Genomic DNA, 27,936 nt, shown 5'->3' with positions numbered 1-27,936 from the left:
TCTGACGACTTGATCATTTCCAGACGGAAACAGCTGATTAAAAGTCAAGCTAGATGTGCTGTGTGCTGACGATAAATAAACAAACAAGTATTTTTGGGGCGGTTGGGGACGCTCTTACGGGTTAATAGCCAGTCACTCAGCCTGTTGCAAGTGCAGAAGGATCAACTGCGCTCATGACGGCCGATTTAGAGAACACTTTTCCAGTAATGCAGACCTGAGACACCGCGGTGAGAAATAATTGGCCTCTTTGGAGGAGGTGGAATTTGTGGCAAATAAAACCGGGATTTACCTGCAATCTCAAAAACTGATAAACACGGTAAGAAAAAAAAAATCGCATATAGTAGAGTGTTTGCTATACTTGTGTATAATATTCTCATGGGCTACGGTAGGTTCCGGGTTCCGTTGGGGTAAATCATAAGATACTTAAACGACTATTGAACAAAGCAACAAAAACGCGAGATGTATTGTGTGTGCATTGATATATTAATTTATTGCTGTTATGTTTTGGATTATGGGGTTATAGTTACAGTGGAGAGGCAACAGTTACATAAACATCAGTGTTGATTTTGGTAAAGTAACCATTGACAGCTAAAATGAACACTGCACATGGAAAACTTAATCTATTTAAAATGTTAAAAGGGGCCTTAATCTTCATTTTATGGAGGACATTACCCAGTCAACTTTGCCTCACTATGCCCCAATTAAGAGGAAGTTCTCATTGGGACATTTTGTACTGTTAGCACAAAACCTTTTACAAGCGTTTGCAAAAACTACAGGAATACTTGCCTGAACTCTGTTAAGAGGGAGTATGTTCCCTGTGGTCAGCCATACAAGTTTGGTGTAGGGAGACTTTCATGGTATTTGTTTCAGAAAGTTACTGGAATGATGTTATATTAAACAGTACTAGACATTTCCTCAATGATGACCACTTTTTGGGCACTGGAAAACAGAAATACTTGTTGATTGATTGTCCCTCTTTCAAAGTCGAGGAGATCTGCTGTCTTTCATAGTGTGACAGAAACGCAGCAGGGGCAACTTTTATACAGTCCATGTTTTAATCAATTATTAAGGGATACTTCTGGTATTGTGTCCTATAAAAAATGTCAAGGATGCCAACAGTTTAGTCATATGGGAAAACAAGTTTGTGCACTGTCCAACTGCTGTAATTCTTACAAGAAATTTTGGGGTAGGTATGTTCATTTATGATAATTTTAAAAGTACAGGCCCCTATTCTGTTTGTTCTTGGTACCTGCCATGTATTGCACAGTGAAATCCACACAACATAATTAGTGTACATACAACTGTGCCAAGGTGTGACCAGAGACTGTCCTAGTGTGGCTCGCCATAATCCAGTGCAGGGAGTGATATAGTTGATTTATGTTTTCAGAATGACTTGTCAGTTTTTTTTGCAGTCACACTGCCCTTATTGTCAGTAGATCACAAACGTTTGTACCCCCCCCCCCACATCCAAATAGTGGTCTGAACCTTTTGCCAGTCAAACCTGTATTAAAGGTATACTACTTTAAATTTTGAATTATGCCTGTTTAATAGCCTAATATGTGAGTATTGTAGGAGTCTCTTGTTTCTGATTAGATCACTGTTTACCTGGCTACTATTTTGAATAGATTCCGTAAGGCCGAGTGCTAGGAAGTGAGGTGGCGAAGCGTATTAGTGTTGCACTGTGCACCAAAGCCCACCTTCCAGTCAGCCTCGAGGAATATTTTCAGAAACAATGCTTGCTGGAATAGCATGGCAGATGATCTGAGCTGAAAATAACATGTACAGAACACGTTCAGTAGGATTGCTCAACTAGTAAATTTGCGTGTACGTTGAGTCTTATGAGCGCTATGTGAATTCTGATTTCTGCAAGTTGCTAATCTTGGCTGATTGGTGCTTTTTGTACTCCTGCAGGGTTAGGCGGAAAAACAGCTGGGGCCTTGCCTCCAGGTTACAGTAGCTTGGTAACACCTGTTGCTTAGGTTGGCAGGTGAAAAGAGATGATTTGCTTGACAGTGGGAACAGAGATTGTCCATTGATTTTCAGCTCTTCTGATTGGTAATTTTAACAAATTTGAATGTTACCTCACCAAGCAATGACACAGTTTAATTTTAAAAATGGATAAACTTCTGACCTTCCAAAGCTGTATTCAAAGAAAGCCATGTTTATAAGGTTCAGGAAACACTTGTTACTTAATTTCATTAAAGGAATGTGATTTATGTGAATCTGGCTCATTTTATAGCAAATAAAAGCTGCTGCATGTTGGAAGAGCAGAGTTGTATGTGAGACTTGTAGTAGTAAAACACAAATTCTGACCCATTGCTTACCTGAACATTAGGTAAATCTGAACTGTTTGCTGCCACTTTACAGCTTTTAATCCTTCTTTTTAAACTTTGAGTTAACATGGTGCGCAAAAATCACAGTCCTTGGAGCGTGGTCATATTGAGCTCCGTCTAACAGCGTCCCTCCCTCTTTTTGCACTCTATTAACCAATGATACAGCACGTCTTTCTCATCACTTAGTGCTGGAAGGTGCACCGTAAAAAGAATTGCAGCAGTAATACATTCTGATAGAGTCATTTTCTTGCAGGATGAGATTAGACAGAGAATGGGCCAACTGACGCTGAGCCACTTCGTAAGTGGGTTGTAGATCAGATGTGCTGGTGCTGACGGACACCAGTGGCAGTGGTTTACAGGCAACTTTTGCTGTAATTTTTTATTTTTATTTTTTTTTGCAGCAAGTGGCTTGGACATTTAGGCAATTGACGCCTGTGCTGTCGGTTATTTCACGCCCTGAACAACCCCAAAAACCCTTCAATAAAAACACAGCAGCTAGCCTTTGTGTGATAAGTTGTTGCATAAACCAGAAGTTGTACTGGATGTTTATCATGGTTTGTAAATGCCTTTTCTTTTTCTAAACATACTACATAAGAAAATCTGGAAAGTTATGAATAATCCTAGCACATGTCATAGCCTAAGGTAAACATTCAGTTTTTTAGAACAAAAAACTTTAGTCTAACAAAACGAAAGGGGATTTTTGTAAGTGTTCTTTAGAAAAATTGATTTATTCTTAAATAATTTGAAGACAAGTACGCATTCATTTTCTTTGTCACATACATTCTCTCATAGTTCCAGGTAATCCCTGGTCGTGCTGTAACTAGATATACAGAACAGAAGAAAATAGTATCACTGAGCAGTGCTAACGTTCCTCAGCCAAGGTTAATGTTGGTCACTTGATTTCTCAGTTCCATGTTTTAATTTAAGAATCTGTTTGTTCAGATTTGACTTGAGGAGGCTCACAGGATTATACAGTATATCCATTGAGTTTACAATGATATACCCGGCTTTACAAAGAGTAGTTGTACTATAGCTATGAGATTATATTCAGTAAAATAATTGATTTGTGCCAGGCAGACCAAAAAAAAAAAGAACCCAATAGATTATAAAAATATATTTGATTATATGTCATGTTTAATAATGCATCTAAATGTCCATTATTATAGGCTTTTGTTTTTTCATATTTATTCTGTAATGTTCTGCAAGTATGTTGGTGTGTCTTGCAGTACACGTGTAAAAAAAAAAGTATGGAGCCCTCCTGTTTTCCTTTTTATTTACTGAACATACCGTTTGTTTGGGAGAAAAGGGGGATACCATAACTGTATATTGCAAAGCAATCCAAGAGGAAACCTATTCTCACAGTATAGAAAATACGAGTCATGAGAAAGCAATTAGGGATGGATACACTGTGGTAAACTGGGGAATGCCAATGGGAATAAAGGCACATTTTCATTTGAAAATAAGTAATTTATTTGTTTCGTAATGTGGTGTAACTATCCTTACATTTTTAATTAATGAAATAACAAATTATGGTAACTTTGTGCAATTATGTAGTGTTAACACTGCCAGTGATGCTAAACACCAGTCATATTCATCTTAGTTTGGATTTTTTAAATGGTACTTATTAAAGCAACTTTGTGGATAGTAGGACCATAATAGACATGTAATCTCCGGGGAAAGTAACTTTGCAAAATGACAACTCTTCTGCATTTTATTAAATACTTTCAACGCACTAGAAGTCATGCAAAAGTGATTAAACCCAAGACAGGGAGCAGTGAGCTTGTCTGTTGGAGTTTGTTTTTCCATTTGACTGCACTAAAGATTTGCAGTGTTGAAAGACTTAAATTGCAAAGAGTTTTGCTTTATACAAAACTGATTTGGTAACTTAAATTAGTTTTATATCTAGGCTAGTCATACGAGACAATTATTAGGGATGGGTCAGTGTAGTCGAATACACAATTACACAAATAAAACTGTTTGAATTGCTTATTACATATTCGAGTAGACGAAAAAGACTTATATTAGCTACTAGTAGACACAAACACCTTTTTTTTTTTTAATGCTGACGCTTGATAAGTTGTTCAAAATCAGTGTTAAATTCATGCGAATGAGATTGGCATATTAAACATAACAACCCTAATTAATCATGCAATGCTTGTAACAGTAAAATTATACAGTAAACATATTCTGTTTGAAATTGTTGGCAATTTTGTTGCCTTGTTTTCAGCTAATGTTAACAGATCATCCCGCTTGAGTTCCCCTGTAATGACTGCACACAGCCGCTGCTGCTCGTCATGAAACAGCTTCCGGGAGCACGGCACCAGCTAACTTTTAAATTTGTAAACAAGAGGATATAGCAAGTGCTAAAAAGGAAGCCTAACTTTATTAATATTGAAATTAGAGTGCTAATTTAGCTTTATGTTGAATATAAAGACATGCTAAATGCTAAGCAGAACACAGCAATGACTGAGAAAACAGATTTTATTTTATTTTTTTAATTCTGTGGACTGCAGGACAATGTAAAACATTTACTGTTGACTTTCTGTGAATGGATGGAGTAGTGACCACTAAAAGTACAACCAGGTATGTGGCCTTATTTTGAATTATTTACAGGTTATTGAGTAGACCAAGTAACTTGAACAAAGAAATCTTGTCTTGGACATACACTTTGTGAACCCAGCTGGCTCCTCCAAAGAGTGAAATTAAACTTTAGCGGCTCACACTTTATGCTGTCTGCTGTAGTACCCATACGTATTTGCCTTGTATTCTTTATTTCGAGTATTCGAATACACGAAAATGTTGGCCCCCATGTATTTGAATAGGAAACTGTTCGAAATTTCCATCCCTAACAATTATACAGTTATAGTTTTTACGTTGTTTCTCAGAATGTAATGTTTAATATGTTTATTGTTTTTATTTGTTCACGTGCATGCATTTTTTTTTCTTGTTCTGCAGTCTTAAAGTATTTATAGGGATCGCTAATCTAAGTCCTTAAATCATCTAAGCAATTACTGTTACTGTTAAAGGCGCTTGACTTCTACTGTTGTGCAACACAGAACACTTTTTATCGGCAAAAATATCCGAGTTACACTCGGACAGAGTCTTTGTTTTGATTGGACTTTGTTCTTTTCTTGCAGCTTGTCATGTGATTGAGTAGTTGATGGGACTTTGGAGTTGCAATGCTTTCTGCCCACACATCTGAAAGTGGGCCTGACCCTAGAGAAGTTAAACAGGTAAAGTAGTTAAATCCTGACTACTTTTGTCCTGGCAGATTAGGGACATTTTTCAAGAGTTGGTTTAGGAAGCATTCATCATATGTGGAATTTTTTCAGTACCCAATCAGATATTCTCTACCTGTTCATTACACTGAAGAACACATTCATTAGTTTTACCTGGGAATTTATAATGGCTGAAATTTAAAAAATCACAGGATTTTTGGCTAGTAAAGAGTTGAAGGAAGTCACGTGGAGTATATCCACACATTCTATGCCTTATCTAGCCGTTGTATAGTGCTGTACTTTGGCACTGTCACAGAACCATAGGAAACCATATGGAAATTCATATAAGCTGTTGAAGCCTGTATCACATGCATATTTATCAAGTCTAACCCAGGGATACAGTAATGAATGAATTGGCTGAGGCCTCAAACATGCATCTTTTATAGCTTCTTGTAGCTAATTGCTGTATGTGATATGCACATTTGGCTTTAAGAGTGCCTACTATAGGCAGTTTATTTTATTGCATCGTGTGTTTCCCATGTCTTCTGTGACAAAATCTTTGTTAGTTAGATTAGCCACACTATGTATGGATTTACCAATAGCCAAAGGACTGTTGGCTAGAATCATACAGCATCTTCTAACTAGTGGTCTTACAAATCTCTCTGTCTCTCTCTGTGTTTTCCTTTTTCTTTTAACATAGTGGATAAAGACGAAGTTAGCGGTTTCCCTCAAGGCACTGCAAAAGCAGTTTGTGACCACGGACGCTGTTGTAACCAGCGATGACAGCGATGCGAACATCCTTTGCTGTTCCCTGGAAGCTGTATTTATCCACGGGATAAAAAATAAATATGTAAAAACCGAAACTGGAGGAAAGGGAAAGAAATTGGGGACGCGAGGACCTCTACCACAGCCTGTGTTCTGGTCACTCTTAAAAACCATCACTCACAGGTAAGCAAGTACCAACCAGTAGCTCAACAGACTTCACGTTTAGTAGTACAACCAAAGAGGTTTAGTTATTTTGAGACTGAACAGGGACTGTACTGTTATAGTTTTTCAAGCACACAAATCTGTAGATGTTCACATTTATCTTTTATTTTACACAGGGAGAGCATCATAATATAAAAGAGTACTGCTCAGTTTTGAAGTGACCAATTCTCCGAAGAGTTAAGGTTCCACATTTTGGTGGTTTACATTGTTTCTCACAGCAGTCGCTTCAGCGTCATTTTCTAATTTTAAAAATACAAATATATTTTTAGAAATATCTCTGACCATTGATAATACCACTGATAACTAATATGGGTTATAAACTAATTATGCATTTGTTCCATTAATAAAAATACCACATTCTTAATGATCTCTTTCATAGTTTCCAAGTCATAATTCTGTACAGTATGAGTAGTATCTCCATAACTAAAATTATCCATCCTTTTATAATTTTAGAGATGTGGTCACAGAGCTGGAACATCTGAACTTTATCAACACAGATATCGGTCGCTGTCGGGCCTGGATCAGGTTAGCATTAAATGACGGTCTAATGGAGTGCTATCTCATAACGCTGCTTCGGGAGAGATCCAAACTCTCTGGATACTACCAGCCGGCTGCACTCCTACTGGACACTGAAGAGCGGGAAGTTCTGCTCAGTTACCTGCAAGGCTTAACTTCCCTTTCCTTCCAACTATCTTACAAATCAGCTGTACTGAATAACTGGACAGTCACTCCCTTAGTTCTTGCAGGCCTTTGCCCCCGTTCCGATTCATTTGACCTTCCAGCATCCGATTCCAAATTAAATGAATCCTGGGATTCTGTTTCCCAGTCCTTTGGTTCAGATATCATTGAAGTTCATCATAACTCCGGATCGGCACAAAGTAAGAACGTGGGGAAAAGTAAACTCACCTCTTCCACCCTGAGCCTTGATACCACTGGTTCATCACAGCTTTCTTCCAGCCTTAGCTCTGACAGCCTCCTGCAAGTCAATGGGACCAAAAGCCCAGATAAATCCTCAGATGAGCCCTGGTCGTGTGACTCTGACATGGGTATTATGAGTGCAGAAGACTCTAGCAAATCTATGCCAGGGTGAGTTGGCCATCGGTGCGATACTTAAAAGTATGCTTCTGTCTCCTGTTGCCGGTTTGCATTAAAACCTTGTGTGCTTCTTTTCGTGCTAGTGCGGTAGATAACATCAGAGCATTGCTAGGATACGCACTTTAGGCCTCTACATTCACGTTGGATATACACCATGTAAAAATGAGTTGAGTTGCTTCACTGGTGAGTCTATGCATTTTTTTGCACTAAAAAGTGACAAGAACACAGCATATACCTTTTTATGTTATGCGTATTCATGTCTAAAGAATGCCAATATTAAATCTACTTATTTACAGTCTTGTTTCAAAGTACATTGTGTCTGGATTATACGGCAATATACAAAAAGAAACTGAATTTAGTACAGTAGTTAAATTAGTCTATTCGTGAGATACATTAAAATGTTTTGCTTTGGACATAAAATGTTAACATTAATGAACAACCATAGTTCAGATAGAAATGACTTCTGTTAAAAGATAGTATTTTATTATTACAATGTTAAAGGGACATCTGATATGGACGCACACATGTTCTTTTCAGTTGTTAAACAAGTCCTTTTGTATTTTTTATAATTGGCAGTGTTCTAATTTGAATGTAAGTTGTGCCTTTTTGTATAACAATTATGCACAACATGGCCTTTTAGTTATCGGATCTTCTGTTAATGCATTGACATTTCATTTTTCAATTAAGTATCGTTGATAAATGCCTATACGATAATCGAATAAGAAATTAGGTGACCGATTGCACCACTAGCCTGTTAATTATCATGTTATCAATTCTTGCCACACCCTTGTCTTGTATTCTTGTATCCAGGGGAACCTGATTGAGAGTATTTGCACTTGGGCTAAAAGCCTTTTTTAAAGATTGGAACTTGTGCACCCACACAAAACCCTAGTAGTTTAAACGTCAGACAGGATTTCCATTTCTATTTAGAAATGCTAACCTTTCAAGAAATAGGTCCTGAAAGGACAGTTGACATATCGGTGTAGAAATTTACATGGACAGCCGCTTATCAAACTTAGGATATTCTTCAGCAGGATTTACCAATGCCTGTTAATCTGGCTTTATGTGTTGTATTTACATTGGTGTTTGTATCTCAAACTGGCTAATTCTGTTTTTGATAAACCTTGGTTAAAGAATTCTCTACCTCACGCTGTTATGATTACGCATTCATTTTGCTTTTATTTTCTTTCTCTTTTAAGGGTAATGAATGATTTTAGTGAAAGTGCCCAGTCAAGTCAAGATTCAGAGAAAGAGGACTTATTCCTATCAAACCAAGAACAAGAGCTTCCATCCGAGTCTGCAGAAGCATGTGGTGATGAGACATGTGGCCAGTCAACTGCTCCTATTGAAGCTAACATAGGAAATGCTTCTACTCCGGTGACTTTGCAACCAGATTTTGAAAGTGTCAGGGATCTACCACATGATGCTGAGAAACCAATCCTAGCTCCTGAACTGCCTGATCATACTCCTCAGCTGTCTGTGCAACTAATGAAGGAAACATCAGACATTTCAGAGCCAGCTCTTGTAGATGAAAAACATGAAATCTGCAAGACTGAAAAGAGATGTCAGGAAACAGGTCAAAATATAGAATGCTGTTTTGAAGGATCATTGCATTCTCCTACAACAGGTCTTCCAGTAAGTTTCAGTATATTACAGTATCTGATTATAATGGCATAGTACTCAACAACTTCTTATCAGGTTTGGCTAATGGAGGAAATTGAAGGTGTGTGTATTCAAAACTGTGTAGTTTGTTTTCTTCACATACCCACCCTGGAACTAGTTTTCAGTCCACACTGTTCCAGTGATTGTCCACACACACTTCTACAAGGGCATTAAGAATGTCTGGGTAAGAATTGTTTAAGCATGGAAAGCTGCTGTTAACATTCTCTATAACTTCCCCTTTTGAGGACAGGTTTCTACTTCAAAACAGATTTGTGCCTAGGGTCAAATTTTTATTGGTCAGTGTAGAAATCATTCTAAGTTCAATTTTGATTGTTTTATTAGGTAAGGCTATGTTGACTGGCACATGGCTCTATACATGCAAAATCAAAATGTCACTAGTACATCTCATCCTGTGTACAAATATCCTCCAGGTGATGTAAGGAGTTAGTGCAAGTTTGAGCAGGCAGTACTCAAACTGCATGAGATTGCATCTCTTTAAAGTTAAGAGGAATTCTACAAAAAACAATTTTATGTAAAGACACTTCACTGATTTCTTTTGTTTTGCTGGTTCAGAAAAGCCGAAGCTGGATATCGGAGGATGATATTTACAAACCGTACCAAGATGACAAGCCCAAAGAAGAGCATGAGCAAGTGCAGTCAGACAGCACGACCACTAGGAATGGAATGGACTTTGCTGGCTTAGAATTCCCCCATATAACAAGGCCCAGCTCCGATGGGAAACTACCACTGAATCAAGAGTTCAAAGTTGTTCATCGCAGACAAATCGGTGAGCTTTTTCAGATATGAATTTTACAATGCAATAAAATGAAACCCGTCAGGACCAGGTTCACATACAGTTGTTGGGCAGACACTAAAAATGATTCTGTTATACCTAGTTATTCTATTTTACTTTTTATCATAAAGTAAACCCGATTTAGTATTGCTAATGAAACCATTTTGTAAATAATGCTTTTCGTGCACTTGTATTTGCCACGTAGGTTTCTTATGTGTCATTTTGAACGCATCTGATGGTGTGTGGCTCATAATGAAGGAAAAAAAGTAAATAATAAAAATGTCCCCACTAAATAAAGTAACAGATTGTACAGTCACAACAGTGTTAGTTGCTTATTAGGAAGGTATCACCGAGTTTAAATTTAGATCGGATTATCTTACTGTGAAGTTCCACTATCGCAGCTATATCTGTGGAGCCAGAAGCCTGAGGTTTTGTTAAACAAAAATCACTAATTCACCATTTTCAGAACTTAAATATGTGTAAAGAAACGAAAATATCCTTAAGGTAACTGGTCATTTTAATGTTTGGATATACATTTCTCAGTTCATTTTAATTTATTGTAAACAGGTTATCGAGAACCCTCAGATGCAGAACTTGCAATGAAAAGAGCAGCTGATGTTTGCTAACCAAAACCAACTGAAAAATAAACTTCCCTGTTTTTGCAGACCTACTGTCTGTTCTGTCTGTTGTGTTCCCGTACAGAACCGGCTTTTCTTGTTTAAGAGTTATATGCGATGGGGCCATGGGCTGAACAGACATTTCAATGCTCCCAGTTTAAAAAAAACAAAAAAACAAACCAAAAAAAAAAAACTTTATTATTGTTTTTTAAAATGACCATGTGCCATCAATCGGACACCATGTGTCAGCCACAGTATGTGCTGTGACTGCTAACAGGAGTTCCCCAAACAGTAGTCTGTCCTGAATCTACAGTTCCTTACTGTACACGATTAGCCTAACTAATGGATATGATCCTGGCAGGATAGTCTGAGTTATTGAAGTTTGCAAATCTTTTTTTTTTTTTTTTTTTTCTGTAAAAATAGAAACAGAACAATTAAGTATTTCTGAAGAAAGAGCTCATTTGATTAAAAATTGGGAAAATATGTAACAGATTCTCAAGATTTTTGTTTTCATGTTAATGCAATGCTAGCAACAATATTTTTAAATGCACTAGCCAAACTCCTCTGGCAACCCCCAAAAATGCTGCATTAATAATGGCTGGTAATTTAAATGTTTGTACTTTTTTTTTTTTTTTTTTTTTTTTTTTTTTAAAGAAAACCCCCTGTTTTGAAATGGAACTTTGAATGCAACTCCTAGTCATTTTTGTCGTGCTAGTAGAAACTATTGAGTTATGCTTCATTTGCTAGCACTTCCAGTGCCCTTTTAAAAATCCGAATTCCCCTTTTGATTTGGTTGTCATTTCTGTTTTCTATTTCTCTGCATCCTGTTCATTCTTGTGCACTCTTTCAGACTTTCAAGGTGATGCATTTTCATTTTAATGTTGAAGATTTTCTCTGTTTTGTAACTGTTCTGGTAAATATGTTTTCAGATGTGAAGGCCGCCAGAATGTAGAGAATGGGGATACAGACACATGTACTAAACCACATGTTTAGAACACTTTATGGCCATAGCCAGTTCGACCACTGTCTATTCTATAGTGCTGCAATGATTACACTATGTAACACAATTTTTGTTCCTGGGTAGTAAGTGTTATTTCCTAATTGCTTATGCCTCAAAAGTATAGAAAATGGCTATTATTCCCCACAAACTTTGCTTTTGTGACCAGGACAGTGATATTTCAAAATATCACTATTTACAATGGGAAAACGGGCAAATGTGTGTCTTTTCGTTCACATAAAGTCAGAAAAAAACAACATATGAATCCAAATTAACATGTATTTATACTAAAGTAATACAAAAATGACTACAAAAGATTTAGAAGTGAGTAGTTTTTCGAGATTTACGATTATACTGTATTTCAGATTCATAAATTATATGTACATTGTGTACAAGCAGTAGTTGAAAGAATGTTTGGTACCATTTTTGCAGCATCTTTATAAATGCATTATTACTATTTTTTATTTTTTTAAATGGAAATTAAAAAAATTTGTTATGTGAAAAAAGTGAAATCCTTGTTTTTTCCCCCTTTTTATCAAGGACTCTCCAACCCATTCCGCGGGCTTCTCAAGCTGGGGAATCTGGAGAGGCGAGGAGCCATGGGCATCTGGAAAGAGTACCGATGTGAGCTGTCCCCGTACGAGTTCCGTCTGTACCTGAACGATGAGGAGCGCACGTGTTCGGAAAACTGCTCCCTCCTCCGGTGTGAGTCAGTGGGGACGGCCAGCAGTGACGGAAGATTTGAGCTCCTCTTTTCTGGGAAGAAACTGTACCTGCGAGCCCCTTCACAAGATGAGGCTGAAGACTGGCTAGACCGGCTGCAAGAGGCCCTCCACAAGTGCCGGCCCCCGCAGCAGGATGACCACTGGGAAATATTACAGCCCACCACTTCCAGCAACATCATCAGTGAAGAGCCTTCTTTTGGTCAGCCCAATGAGGCTGTGGAAGACAACAAGCCGATCGTTTTGGACTGGGTTCGGCACACAGAACCGGAGCAGGATGCTATTAAAGAGTCGGTCCTGTACGTCTTCACTGATAACAAAAGCTGGGAACCGTACGTTTTTTCTCTGTCCTTGGAGGCTCTGAAATGCTTTAGGATCAGTGACCAGCAAAAGATTCTGCACAATAGCTCCAAGATCGAGGCAATCCGAGACATTGTCCCTGATACTTCCCTCGGGGGACCAGCTTTCTTTAAGATCTTGACCTCCAAGACCACCTTAAAGCTGCAGGCTGAAAATGCCAATGAGGCAAAGTCATGGAGAGTGGTTATACGAGGGGCGTTAACGTCTTACCTGGAGACCTCTGAGGACCCCCAGACCGGAGTTGGAGGAGACGGGAACATTCACAGACTCATTCAGTACAGTATAAAAGGCAGTAGTGCTTTACTACCCTACTTGACCACTGTCCCTACAGAGAAAGGACTGGATACACAGAATTTCAAATGTGCAGGTAAATCCTGTGAAAGCTATACAAGTACATTTACAAGTTTGGGATGCAGGTTTACTTATGCTTCTTGTCTTAAGTTCTGTGCTAACAATGCTAACAAAAACACTTGCAGAAGATTCCACAAATAGTTTTGTATTTTTTTTTTTTTGTTTAAACTGGCTTGTATTCATCCATGTAACAGAATAGTTCTTGGAATGACCTTAACACGTTGGTAGGTTCTTTAAAAAGTCTTTAGTTACATAAATAGATATAATATATATATATTATAGATATATATAGTATATATAATATATATATAAAATATATATAGATATATATAAATTCAAAAAACAGAAAAAAAAAAGGTACATAAGTCCATGTTTTTAGTCTACAAGCATTTACGCAAATACCTTACACTTATTTACCGCCTCACAAGAAGTTGTGCGACATTTTAAAAAATGGTAAATGAAAAAACCTCTGTGTGATATGTGAGATTTGATATGTAGAAAAAAAGACACTGCAGCTAAAGCCTCTTTTTTTTTTTTTTAAGTTTTAGACAGTAAAAAGTAAACAAACAAGATTATGCGCGCGCACTCGTAGTAATCTCTATGTAAGGCCGTCTTGGTTGTGCTCGGAGCTAGTCAGAATCTCATGGGACAGAAAGGCAAGCAGATCATTCTGAAATGCCTCTCATAAACAGCCTCATATTATTGTATGAAAACGGGTCAATGGTCACTGTTTACTGTGAAGAAACAGAAATGGCAAGAAATGAAAAAAAAATTAAAAATGAATAAAATGTGGAGTCAAGTTTGTGTACTATATTTTGGGAATAAACAACTTGAACTGATTTGGCATCCGTTGTTTTGTAGTTAATTCACTGGGTTAAAGTACACAACGTATTCTTTACTCCTGGGATATTTGTTACGTATTGTAATGTCTTGCTGTAAAATAAAGGCACAAACACGAGCCACGACCCCTGACCCTGTTGCTATGCTGTCTCTGCCTGCGTTCTGAGCAATATAATGGCTTTTATTACTTTTTGAAAAAGAGAGAATATTTAAATTGATCGGCTATCCAAACATGAAAATCCTGCATTTGAACGAGCACTTGTAGGTGTGTGTGTCTAATAAATATATATAATTACATACATATTATATATATATATATTTATATATTAATATATATATATATATATAATATATATATATATTTTGATCCCATTCATTTTGCATAACTTTGTGAGAAGTGGACAGAATCATTAAGTAGCAAAGAGAGCCTAGTGTGTTTGTGCAGTGTGATGTCTTGCTGTGATGATTGAACAGTTTAATTAACTAGATTGCAGCTTTCACTGTTTTGTCTTTTCACCCAACATAAAGGTTGCCCCAGGCAAATTGGCTTTTCTTTTGGAAAACCAAAGCTGTGTGAATTTTCTGGACAATATTATTGTGAAACTTGTCACCGGGATGATAATACAGTCATACCTTCAAGGATTATTCACAACTGGGACCTGACGAAAAGACTAGTAAGTTTAATTAAAAAAAAAAAAAAAAAAAACACACACTACATCACTATTACCAAGTAAAATGTGTATAAGTTTGTTTACTTTTTATTTGCTCCTTTCTTTTCTTAACAGGTTTCCAGACAAGCTATGAAGTTACTCAGTCAGATTGAATCAGAACCCTTGATTAACATGGAGTCTGTCAATGCAAGTTTATATGATCACGCAGAACAGTTGTCAGACATCTACAAAAGCCGACAGAAGATTAAATTGCTGGGTGATTACCTAATTACATGTCGAAGTGGTGCTATTAAAACGATGCATACAAAGTGAGTGCTATTACATTAAATTGGATTGATTTAATTGAGATTGTGGCCTTCTATAATTTCCCTTAATCAACTACTAAAGTGTGAAACGTATTTTGATTATATAAAGTGCCCTCCCCCCAATCAGACTACAAATGAAGAAAAAATATTCTTTTCCCTTTCAGACTTGAGAAGAGGAACTACCTTTTGGAGTCTGCCCATTTGTATGGTGTTGCAGATCTTCGTCAGGTAGGGTTTTGAAAATGAAAACAGTTACATACTATACAAAAGTGTTGTGTAATCTGCAACAGTACATTTGTTAAGGTGGCAGTTTAGGTTTTCCGTTTTGGTTTCTGTAGCAAAATAAAAATATGAAAAGTAGCACTCCAGTCATCCTGTGTAACTGACTGGAGCCTTCACTTAAAATTCACACAGATTGCATATGGTTACCTACTCTGACCCTCTATACAATACCTAATATTTAATCGGATTTCAGACAAGACCATATTGCTATGAAGAAATGCCCATTATCCCTACTTTTAACATTTGTTTGTCATACTAATGACAAAATATTTGGAGTAAAGTGAATAACAAATGACTAACCTCAGTAGTTTCATCTGTATTTGGAAGGCAGTATATTTATACTGAAGTATAGTACATGAAGCATTTCTATCAAATTATTACCATTTGAGAGACAAAAAGCTGCACTTTGGATTAAATCTACAATATGTTCAGATATTCATATATTGAGAGGAACGGTAGTTCTTCACGCCAAGTTATCAGTGAGAACTGCCAGAGACTTTCTATACAGCAAGGATAGTTTACATGTTTTCAGGGTATTGGTGCAGCAAAAGTAAATCGGCCAAAAGCATCATTTCACTTTTAATTTGTAGTTCCCAGCACTCTTAGGTGAAATGTAGAAAAAAAAATAAGTTGCCAAAGTAAAGTAAACTTGTCCATTTTTTTTTTTTTCTCCTAGCGTTTTTTTGCAGACCCCTGGCACTTTTATCCATGCATATGTATATTACAGGGCCTCTGAGTTTAATGGCTATTAATTTGGAAATATACTAGGGAATGCATTTATTGTGATGTCTATATCATTTATATTAAATAAGTTGTCTATAAACACTTAATATTTCATTATATGATACGTGTACTTATATACGCTGATAATCATAAGTGAATTGCATTCAAAAATTAAATTTTTAATCTTGTCAATTTCAATGAAATGGTCACCCAAAGCAAGGGGATTTCAGTCTGAAGCCCAAGTCAGTTAAAAGTCTGAAATGTGTATAACACGGTGTTAGAACACTGGCCTAAGTATAAAAGTGTCTTTGTTAGATGTTGTCTGAGTTAACTAGCATGTTACCTAATTAACCTTTTGTCAGCAATTATTGTAACAGGTGAGGGTCCATGATTACTATAAATATAGGTAGCATAGGCACAAGTTTGTCATTCCTGAATGTAAGGGAGCAGAAAATGGCAAAATACGCTCAGTTAAGCAAAGAAAAAAGACAGTCTGTAATGACTTTAAAAAAGGAAAGTCTATCTTTAAGACAAATCGCAAGAACTTTGCAAGTGTCTGTAACTGGTGTGACCAAGACCGTCAAACGATTTGAAGAAACTGGCACTCATGAGGACCGAACAAGGTCAGGCAGGCCAAGGGTGACTCATTCGAGTCACAGGTCTGCGAAACCGAAGATTAACTGCCCCCCTGAAATACAAGCTCAGCTAAATGCTACTAGAAGTACAGATGTTTCAACATCAACTATTCAGAGGAGATTGTGTGAAGCTGGCCTAACTGGAAGAATTGCGGCAAAGAAACCATTGTTAAGAGTGCAGAATAAGAGGAAGAGACTTGCCTGGGCCAAAAAACACAGAAACTGGACGTTTGAGGAGTAGAAGTCGGTCTTATGAACCGATGAGTCAAAATTTGAAATATTTGGGTCAAACCGCTGAGTATTTGTAAGACGCAGAGAGCGCATGAGTTCTGCATATGTTTAAGCATGGAGGAGGCAGTGTCATGATGTGGGGTTGCTTTGCTGGTGACAGAATTGGTGATCTTTACCAAGTCTATGGCAAGCTCAACCAGCATGGCTATCATAGCATACTTCAGAGGCATGCCATTCCAGCTAGTTGGGCAGTCCTTCATTCTTCAGCAAGATAATGACCCGAAACGCATCTCAAAGTTGTGCAAGAACTATCTGGCGAAGAAGGAAAGTGAAGGACAACTCAATCTAATGACCTGGCCTGCCCAGTCCCCAGACCTCAATCCCATAGAACTTGTATGGGACGAACTGGACAGAAGAGTCAAAGCAAAGCTACCCACAAGTGCACTAGACCTCTGGGAATTGCTGCAGAAGAGCTGGGAAGACATGTCGGGTGATTTCTTCCTTATACTTGTTAACTGAATGCCTCGTGTTTATGAGGCTATTATTAAGGCAAAGGGTGGCTATTTTGAGGAATCCACGATTTACAGACAATTCGGTTTTTCAGCAAGTGTACTCAAACTTTTGACTGGTACTGTATATGTATGTATGTATGTATGTATGTGTGTGTGTGTGTGTATATATATATATATATATATATATATATATATATATATATATATATATATATATATATATATATATAGATATGAATGTGTGTTTGTGTATGTGTGTGTATATATATATATATATATATATATATATATATATATATATATATATATATATATATATATATATATATATATATATATATATATATATATATATAAAGTAAGAAAAAAAACAATTCTGGTATTTGAAACTATAGCCTTCAGTTTGCGAGCGTGTTGTGTTACTGTCAGTGCTTCACGATTAGTTGAGCAAACTAGCAGCATTGAAAGATGAAGTCAACCAGCTGAGAATTCTCTGGACTTTATTTTTGACATTTTGGAGTTTTTTTTTTTTTTTGTGAGATTTGAGTCATTTTATCATTCTGAGATTCTGATCTTCATCTATAAAATGTTGGTTTCCTGTCAGTGTAACGCTCATTGTGTTCCCTGTTGGCGCAAGGAAGTACGGTTTCCTCTCCATACTAGTTGATGAGAGTACAGCTATTTTTGTGGTCCCCATTGAATAAAAAGGAGTGTTCATTTCTGAGAATTAGCTATGCTGAAGCCTATATATTTGGTAAAAGTGAAACATAAATAAATAAATATTGAAATAAATGTTTACATAAATGAATTCATAGACCTTTCTTTCTTGATATTTCTTTATTTCTTTTTCACTCGGATATAGACACTGCCATTTAATACTGTATGAAACAAATAATCAACAGTTCTTGTTCAGTTGTATATTAAGATTTTTGTACATAAAGGTTGTCATGCTTTCATATATTTTTACTTTCAAATTAAAAGTATATTGTAACGACCCACACAATTGCATTGTTGCAGGATTTGTCTGTTCAGTTTGTCTTCTCTGTCTAATTTTTATATATGTTACATGTTTAGTAAGGGGAGTGGGGTCACTTTGTTACTTAGCATGGGAAGGGGGAGTGAGTGAATGAGGGGAGAATGTGTGTTGCTGTTTCTCGGGTGTTGCAGAGCATGGATGTGACTGGTTGATGAGCCGGACAGCGGCGGGAAACGATGGAAGGTTATATAAGGGGGTGCATGAGCCTGGGGACTGGAGACAGTCCAGCGCTGAACTTGAATGAGAAACTGTGGGTGCGACTTAGCGAGCGTGTGAGCTGTGACTGGACAGAATCTGCAGTGAGGAAGACTAAAGACTAAAACGTAGGGTTATTATTTTGTTGCCGTGAATTCCAGTCCCTGACAGGAATTCTCTGTAGTTTCAAATAAAACAAACATTTAGAAAATTAAAAATTCACCCCAACTACTGAGTGACAGCACATTCCTGCATTTCTATTGGAGACTCCACTTGCGAGGTTTAAAACGAGATTACAATAAGGATGGAGGCTTGTTAGCGGGATTTAAAGCTACATTACAGTTAAGATACGGAGGATTTAAAACAGAATTGTGGCGAAATGTACAAAAATGCCTACACACAAAAACCCCAGAAGAATGTGCCCGTGACCATAGGGATTTCGGTGTGGAAGACAGAAAAGAAAAGAAGGTACAACTTAAGTGTGCAAGTACTGTCGAGTTACTATACATATTTTGACACTGAAAACGCTCAAGCATTTTGGAATGTAACCAAAAACACTAATTTCATACAGTATATCAAAAACGAAAGCCCTGAAAAAAACAATTTACATAATTGTAACTTTACTGCAGTACACTTGCAAATGTAAAATGGACTAACTTTGTGACATGAAAGCTAGAGCGCCAGCATTGGAAGCTTGTCTTGGGTTCGATTCCCACACACGGTTTATATTGCAAACTAATTTATTTTCTTTTTTTAAAAAAAAAAACATTAGTATTTTATTTGTGTAACAATTACAATTTTAAAGTGAAAGCAAAATGTAGTTTAATGATAACACTTTAATTAAACGTACATACTTTTGCACTCATAACTTTAATGTGTGTGTAATAAATATATATGGCAGGGTTTGAACTCTAACTAGTCATACTTTTACTCCAACTACATAACCGCTACGCTACACAGATTCACATCTTAACCCTTTCAACAGACTAGGCTACTATTTACATTTACCCTAGCCAAACAGCAATACATTGCCTCAATATAGGTTGAACAGTTTTGCTGTTCCTGTAATGTGTGTGTTATTATCTATTAAGTGGGAAAAAAAAAGGTGATATCTGAAACAGAAACACATTGGCAATGTGAAAAACGGCAAGGTATCAAACTTGCATCAAAAACACAAGCCAAGTTAGAGAAACAATTGGGGCAACCTTGACCCCCACCGCTTTTACAATTGTGAATATTTGCTTTGTGCTGGTGTGAATGTGAGTCTATTGTGTATGAGTGTACTTGAATACAAATGCAACCTAATGGGTGAAAAAAAAAAGTCTTTTGACCTAAAACCCATTTTAGCATGTGGGTGGTAAGTATATTGCTCTGACTGCTTACAGGGCGGAGGACAACCTGTCGTCACCCCCCCCCCCCCCAAGACTGTTTGTTTCAAGTCTCCTTGGGACATTTTAGTATTTTCTCTTTTGATAATGTTGCTTGGTAGTTTTCCGTTTAGAACATTCTGTGATCTTGTTAAAGGATTCTGATTTTAAATACCTTAATTCAAATTTCAGGTTGTGTGCATTTTATCTTTTAACACCAATTTGAAAAGATTTGGACTTATTCATTTCTTGTGTTCTGTAGGTAGCAGAAGGGCAGTATGAAGCATTTCTCAAGTCTCTGATCCAGTTTGCTTCCAGCCACGTTTACCAATGTGACCTTTGCACAATGAGGGGCTTTATCTGTCAGATCTGTAACGGCAATGACATCCTCTTCCCCTTTGAGTTTGAAACAACCACCAGGTAATGGAAATTAAATACTGCAGGCTGTTATAAGAGCTGTAAAAAAAAATACATTAAAAATATAAAAGTCTCTGAAAATGCCTTTTCTTTTCACTCTTTATATTTTTCATTCTTTTTGGACTTTTCAGATGTAAAGAGTGCAAGGCTGTCTTTCACCCCTCCTGCAAAGCACAGTCCAAATCCTGCCCTTGCTGTTTGCGACGGCAGAGATATCTGGAAAGAGAGCTGCAGGACTAGATCACACCACACCATCAGAAACAGCACTGTACTTTTTTTTAAAGTAATGTAAAAGCACTGAATGAATGAGAATTCCCATATGTAATACAACCCTTACATATATAAAACAGTGAACACTTACTACAAATGAGTGTCTATAACAGTCCGCTTACAGGTAACATTAGAAACAAATGCCACATGTGGCTTTACAAAAGTCAGAACACAGCCGATCTGTAGTAGTGTGGATTTTTTATTTTTTACCCAACGTGGATGTCGAGGCTTGCAAATCAAAGGTTGTCTCTTTGTTTAGACCTTTGAATTGAGATACCTAGTTTTAATGCTTGTGATACAGTGGAAGATTGCCTCTACATATTTGCAAAATTGAGGCGGGCAGCTGAGATCACAGCTTCAGAGACAAAGGCAGTTGAGGAAGAGAGATAAAGGGTTTCCTGTCGCTGCAATTTCACATATAGTCTTTTATAAGCACCAGTTTTATATGATTTAAAAAAAATAAATAAATAAATCTGTGATTTAATTTGTAGTTTATTTTCTTTTGATGAGAGTGCCATTTTCTCATGGTTGTATCTTTTTTAAAATTTTGCTTGGTAAGTGTGGCAGTGGCTATCATTAGCTTGATTGTATCATATAAAATGTGATCACATTTTAATCTATGCACTTAATTTATGAGGGAGATATATTAAAGTAATAACATCTTGTTATCTGTAAATTTAATGAATGCAGACTTTGACAATTATTTTATATATTACAAAGATATCAAGTGGTGTAGATTTGTGGATAATAAACATGCATGCTAGTACAGTTCTGAGGTAGAGTTTGCGGTGTCTTTTGTTTTAATAGTAACTGAAAAGATATACTCCATGTTCAGATACAATTCTATTACATTTAATTTTTTTTTTCACTAATATTTATTTCAGGTAGGCCATGTATGAAGGGAATATATACTGTCAAGGAAATAGTTCAATAATGTTCATGGGTGGGGAAAAAATAACCCTTTTAGAAGGGTTCTCCTATTCACACATATATGCAGAGATGTTGAATTTACTTTGGGTAGACAAGAAATTGTGCCTTTTGACATTCTTGTCTTTTTCTATATATTTTATATATTGTATTAATATTCAGCATGTAATATTAATGTAATTTCCACTGTCCAATGTGCCAACAAGAGAGTAATTATATGTGCAAATTCTAATAAGTTTATTTGTTGTAATTTAAATCAATTGTAAATATCATTGGCTTGTAATAATGTAAAAGAAAATGAAGTATAATTTTACCCTAGAACCATGCAAACCAGTTGAGATCCAGGTTCTGTTTTGTCTACTAATTGTTTGCTACAGGCTGATTATAACTTCGGTGTTATGTTTGAGGAATAAAGTAAATGTCTAAAGAGTTAAAGTGAAACTCTGGTGTTTTGGTAGCATGTTGTCAAATTTGTATTTCTTTGTTTGTTACAACACATCTAAAATTTGATAAGTCTGCAGTAGTGTTTTTCATTTACCAATACTGGACTCCAGATCTTGTGAAATTATAAATCAATAGATTTCACAGTACACAAGATAATTTACCATTAGGGCACAGCACTTTTTAAAACGCCCCCTTTCTTTTAATTTACGATCTCTGTTGCATAGGGAACAAACAATGAAAGCAATGGCAGTGTTTTTACTGCTGCTCTATTGGTAAGCTATCAGGTGTGCTGTGAAATTTAATGAATCGGTCACTATTTTGGTGGCACTAAGTTTAAACATCATTTCTCTTGAAACAAACTATGCAGAATTTACTGTAATTTCCTAATTATTTTTTACTAGGTATACATCCTTTAATGAGTATACCCACTACTGTTCCATGTAGTTCAATTGAAATTGCCAATCTTGATATTTGGACTGCATTCTTGCATTGTTTTGAGCAGACTAAGAAACTGGTTACTGGTAATTCTGATTGTAACAAATAGGTGGCAGTACATTATTCTATCTGACAGCAAGATGCAAAAACATTTTTTCAATCTATGCACAATATTCTCACCATGTTGAGAGCGCAGCACTGTACTGTGTTCGTGTTGTTTGTTCATTTTAGGTTTTTAAGAGTGTTCTATAAATAAACTTTGTAATTTTGTTTGATCTGATATAGTGTGAAACAATCTCGTTGCCACTCAAGTTTCACAATGAAATGCTTTCAGGTATTTTATTTCTTGTGCAGTTCATTTTAATATGAAATATAGTACTAACATACTACAGTATTTTATTTGCCGTTCTTTGTTGTATTTTCAGTTGAGATTTTATTGCACCCTTTCCCAGGAGCTTGCCAAAAAGAGCAAAAATCAGAATACATATTGAGATAGATATTCTGTATTGTTTCACCCTTACTCTAATAATATCAGTCTGAGAGATGGTGCTTAGCTAGGGTAAAAGAAGCTTATTGCTTGATGTCTTCTCTATTTTTGGCATATGCAATGTTGCTTGGAAATGTTTTTAGAATGAAGGTTAGTTGGAAGTGAAGTCCTGGGTTGTTCTGAAAGTGTAAATAAATCTACTGTCGACAGTGGAATTTATTTTAATGATCAGCAGTACAAGATCCAGGAATAATCGATAGATTAATATTAAAATTAGACTCCCAGGGTCTACTACACTACTCCAAAATTATTTGTTTTCCAGGTTACCCCTGTATGATGTGAAACCTTTGGTCGCCTCAAAGATCTATTTTGATCGTTAACAAGTGGTGATGACTTATTTAACTTCTGCAAAACCGTCATCCTAGTTTTTGTAGTATGTTGTTTAAAAATAGACATGGCTTTGCTAAATCTCCAAGTCATTATCTCAGTGCTCTGCATTGAAAGGATGGATAGACAATTATTTCATAGCAAGTTCCTGCCACTGTATAATGAGCAGTAAAGTGCTATGTTTTTGAATTTCTAAGATGCCTCGATTTGCATTCTGCCTTACTGCTTAACTGGTCAATGACAGGGTTTACTTTTTTTTTATTATAAAGTTATTTCAATCTGTAAAGATTTTTTTTTTCTTTTCGTCTGCTTATTAGTTAAATCCTGTTACTATCTAATTGGCTGATTCTGTTTTCATGTACAATTTCCATTTTTCATGTGGCTTGTTTTTTTTTTTACATTTCCGAGAATATGTGCTCATGTGACATTGAGCAAATCTATAAGTAGGCTTGGCTGATTCTCATCATCTCAGTCAGTTAGGGTTTTGTTTTGCTGTCACATCCTGACTGCCACATCACTTTGATCTGATCAAGAGAGTCAAACAAATGCCACTTTTCTCCCAGTGTCTGCTATGCCCACTTGATTCAGACCACCCTGCTGGCAGATCCACAGAATACTGTGGCTACGCCCTTGTTTCAAAACACCTTCAGGACTTTGGCTAGTTAATGGAAACTCTTCCATTGCCACATTATTTTAAAAGTCAAACCATTTGCTGTGGCAGTTGATTTGCCGTAGTATGTAACATCAAGTTGACAAGCAAATGGAAAATATTTCTAGTTTTAAAATAGCAGTGTCGTGCATATGATTGATCTAGATATATATTTTTTCACAATCATTGATCAAAGATGCTTATCACCACATTACACTATTCCCTTGGGGTTTTTGTTCACATAAAAAAAAAAAAAAATGTTAACAACTTCAATTGAAAGTATTTTGTATCTGGTTCTGCATTTCACTGTTGTTTGAAGCAATTTTTAAAGTCAGGGATAGACAGAAAAAAAAGATAACTCGATATTGGAGCATGAGAACCCAAAACCCCTTGTAGAACAACAAGACGTCCGTTGGATAATAGGTGTAGGTGATTGAAAGGCAGAATCCATGTGATCTTAGTATTGTCAGAGTAAGTCTCTTCCAGCACCCTGAAGACTAGCTGTGCACCAGTTGTGGTGAGACTAAAAGTAACATCAAGTAGAGGCTGCAGATTTCCTGCAGCTGCAAAAGATGTTTTTGTATTCAACTTGAGTTCCTGGACACAGTGTAACTTTATTGCAGCCCTTTTAAACCATGCATCTGGGAGGAAAACAGAAGTGGAACAAAATACAATAATGAGGCCTAACTCAATGTTGACACCAAATGGGGGAAAAAAAAGAAGCATTGGTCATTTATTTAGCATTGCACATCTTTGTGTGTGGAACAGTACATCATTATTCACTGCAGTTGAGGCTTATAGTGGAAAAGTTTTCCACTACAAGGAGAAAACTGCAATCGACACTGTTTTATAAAACTTGTATTTATTAAAATATTTCATCCTGAGAAATCTGTGATGCTGTGGCTGGTCCACCATTTTGTTTATTTTGGGGAGTGTTCAGAGGGAGCTATTGACCACACAGACCAGTTTTTGGGCAACAGCACAAAACTCGTTTTGGTCACGTGACCCGTCCCAATTGGGAAGTTTCAATCTAAGAGTTTATTTTATGGCAAGCCAAATTATCATGTAGAGATACTGTATCTCTAAATATTTGAAGGTATCTCTAAATCATTTAAGATATCTCAAAATAACTTTCTGTTCTTATCTGTAAATGATTTAGAGAGATGTCTAAATGCCCATTCAAGTCATAGAGCATTTTCATAGGAAGTTATTTTGAGAGATCTTAAAATGATTTTGTGATATATCTAAATGGACAGGGGTTATTTAGAGATATCTCTAAATGATTTAGAGACATCTTAAAATGATTTAAGGATATCTGAAAATGCATATTAGATATATCATTTAAGGCTCCATTTAAATATATCTGGAAATCATTTTGAGAAAACTCTTGAGAAAAATGTATTTTGTATCTTAAAATGATATAGAGATATCTTAAAATATTTTGAGATATCTCTAAATTACAATTTGGCTTCCATAGGATGTGTGATCTCTGTGACTGAGGGAAACGAGACAGGGAGCTTACAGGAAAAGAGACCATCTGGCTTGTCAAAGGAAAGAGACTGTTTCCTTAAAAAATAAAAAGGCAGCCTGACTTCTGGGCCTGTCAGCTTGTGTTAATGATCTTGAGAAATACTTCTGGACAAACAAAAGCCCCTGTTCCAAAATGATATCTATATTTATCACCTCGACACAGTAACAAGAGGATACTGTAAAACAAAACAAAAAAAAAGTTTACTCATCTGTGTCATAAAGTTAAGAAAATGGAACGTTTTATTTTGTGCTTTCCTATCACTGGTGTATAAAAATATGCATATGGCTCTTATCTTCATTTTGGACCTCTGGCAAACAATATAGAGTTTCTGAACCTCCTTCAATTAATCAAACTGTTGCTCCTCTTGGAATTCCTTGACCCATAGAAACCTCATTCCTCAATTTCTGTAACTTCGATGAGTGTTTTCTCCTTTCAGAAAAGAATGTGCTGATGAAGCTATGGAAGAAGATGGCTCTGTGAATCCCACCCCCTGGTTTTTTGTCTCTTATCTCAATTTGATTTATAGACTTCCCCAGTATTTTGTTTTGTAGGTTTCTGTTTCATTTCCACCTGTCAGGTTGCCTCAGCAGTTTTTTTTTTCTTTGTACAGAACTTTCATTGTAGTTTCTGCAATCTGTGTGTAGATGCAACACGCTTATGCTGAAAGCTATACTCATTATTATACAACAGTGAAACAGTCTGGACCACTTACTTCTATAGGAATTCAAGTGGCTATATCCTACCATATACTGACTGTGTACACAATTGGTATATGCTGGAATAAACCCACTGTCGTAAATGCTTTACTTTTTAGACCTTGACACTGAATAATACTGACCTCCACTTTCAAAATAGCTGACAAAGTTTTGGGCATTCATTCACTGGGAAAGCAGTTTATTTCCTCATTCACTTAACTTGCCCCCACAGTTATCTATTAGTTACATAGTAAGTGAATTTACATTCATAACATTGTAACCTTCTAAATCCAACTTTTTATGACAGTTTTAAAAAATGATGGATTCATCTCTCTTTCAATTTTCTGCGGTTCCACATGCAAACACTTATGATTGTGAAACCGGGGCCCGTGCTTTTGTCATGTTTTCTGTAAAGGCTGTAAACACAAAAGCAGGAGCAGCTTTTAATTTGTGCCTTGCTAGACCTAATAAGAAGAGACTATTCAGGCATATTGATGCAATTATTAATTGGACAGGCAGAATTAAACATTCCTACAAAGTCTATATTTGCATTATTTTTATTATCACTCATTTCTTTTCAGTTTGAAGCCGATGTTTCATGACACTTACTCATTCCCTCTGCCGTTGCACAGTTTAGCTCAGCAAGTTAGGATTTGTTCTGGATACCACCAAGCACACCAAACATTGATGTGATGCACACTGTTACCGCATGCACACAGAAGCCTGTCAGATCCAGGTGTAGGCAGATGCTTTGCAAACAGAATCTGGTATGCTGCCTGCACTAACAGCCTACATTTTAAAAAAACAACTTATTTGCTTTGTTTTCTAATATTTTCTGCTAATCTATAACAACAGAAAAAATAAGAATTGATAATATTAACCTAAACGACAAGCATGAATATAACATTGAAAAAGATTTATTTAACCTTAAAAAAAAAAAAAAAACTGTACAAAAAAATGTCACATATTTCCTGTTATTTTGGGGCTTAGTTTACAAACTTAGCACTGCAACTTTTTTATCAGCTTCACAAAGTGAATCAAAGTATTTTACCTTGCCGATTGCTATACTGTTTAACAATTCACAGCTAGGTACTCAAAATAAAACAAGTTGCTAAGGTCTTTTTCCAGTTGCTAAAAATGTAATGCATTGTTGAAACCCAAATTAAGTTTAATAAAAAAAAAAAAAGCCCTGACTAAACTGTAATATCTGGCAGTTGGCTAAACATGTTGCAACTTGAATGGCTATCCACATGTACAGGCTTCACAATGTGTGTGTATGCCAGCATTGGCTATTACTCTCCTAAATCATGCTTTCTTTTAGGATCATATAAAACCAGATTCTCCTTCAAAATTCAAGGTACTATAGGGTATTGGGATACCTAAAAGATATATTCTACCATTAATTTAATTGTTAGATTAATTACAATGTAATCTTTGCACCTGTGACAGAAATACAATAATTATTGGTTGTAAATCTCCCTCCCGACCTGTGAGGGCACTAATCAGTAATAACAGAGTTCCTTGGACAGGCTGGCCTGACAGTTCTTTCCCAGGGTTCAAGAGAAGTCGGCCAGCCAGGAAGGGGGTGAGACTCTGTTACAATAACGCATTGACCCGGAAGGGAAACAACGTGGCAGCCGCAGATTGCACTCGTTTACCAAGGGGTCATGTGTGACAGCATAAAAGGAGACGAAGAATTTGTTCCTTCACACTGGTTTTGTAAATAAACTGAGGACTGTGAGACACCCTGTTCCAAAAATAA

General features: G+C 36.4%; 1 protein-coding gene across 4 annotated transcripts; it reads left to right on the top strand.

Moving 5' to 3' along the window:
• plekhm1 (pleckstrin homology domain containing, family M (with RUN domain) member 1) lies at positions 1–27,665 on the top strand. 4 transcript variants are annotated; one of them, XM_041265677.1, is made up of 12 exons: positions 3–316; positions 5,471–5,566; positions 6,252–6,499; positions 6,992–7,624; positions 8,833–9,268; positions 9,869–10,082; positions 12,243–13,151; positions 14,504–14,649; positions 14,761–14,954; positions 15,116–15,179; positions 20,195–20,352; positions 20,481–22,705. In XM_041265677.1, exons 2-12 carry the CDS (start codon positions 5,513–5,515, stop codon positions 20,587–20,589), a joined length of 3,165 nt encoding a protein of 1,054 aa, XP_041121611.1. In that variant the 5' UTR covers positions 3–316; positions 5,471–5,512; the 3' UTR covers positions 20,590–22,705. The 4 variants fall into 4 exon arrangements, with proteins under 4 accessions (XP_041121614.1, XP_041121613.1, XP_041121611.1 ...); XM_041265678.1 differs by lacking the exon at positions 3–316 and adding an exon at positions 4,892–4,916; XM_041265680.1 differs by lacking the exons at positions 20,195–20,352; positions 20,481–22,705 and adding an exon at positions 25,916–27,665 and having other exon boundaries at positions 1–316.
• The last annotated feature ends 271 nt before the right edge of the window (positions 27,666–27,936 follow it).

This window comes from Polyodon spathula, chromosome 12 (assembly GCF_017654505.1).
Source record: "Polyodon spathula isolate WHYD16114869_AA chromosome 12, ASM1765450v1, whole genome shotgun sequence".
Classification (NCBI taxonomy): Eukaryota; Metazoa; Chordata; class Actinopteri; order Acipenseriformes; family Polyodontidae; genus Polyodon; species Polyodon spathula.
This window is presented reverse-complemented; position numbering and strand designations above follow the sequence as displayed.

Bases quoted from the DNA above. Each gene is read 5' to 3' on its own strand.
- plekhm1 (XM_041265677.1), top strand. From the start codon at position 5,513: ATGCTTTCTGCCCACACATCTGAAAGTGGGCCTGACCCTAGAGAAGTT. The intron at 14,650-14,760 runs GTAAGTTTAATT...TTTTCTTAACAG, and splicing joins GGGACCTGACGAAAAGACTA to GTTTCCAGACAAGCTATGAA. The intron at 20,353-20,480 runs GTAATGGAAATT...TGGACTTTTCAG, and splicing joins GAGTTTGAAACAACCACCAG to ATGTAAAGAGTGCAAGGCTG.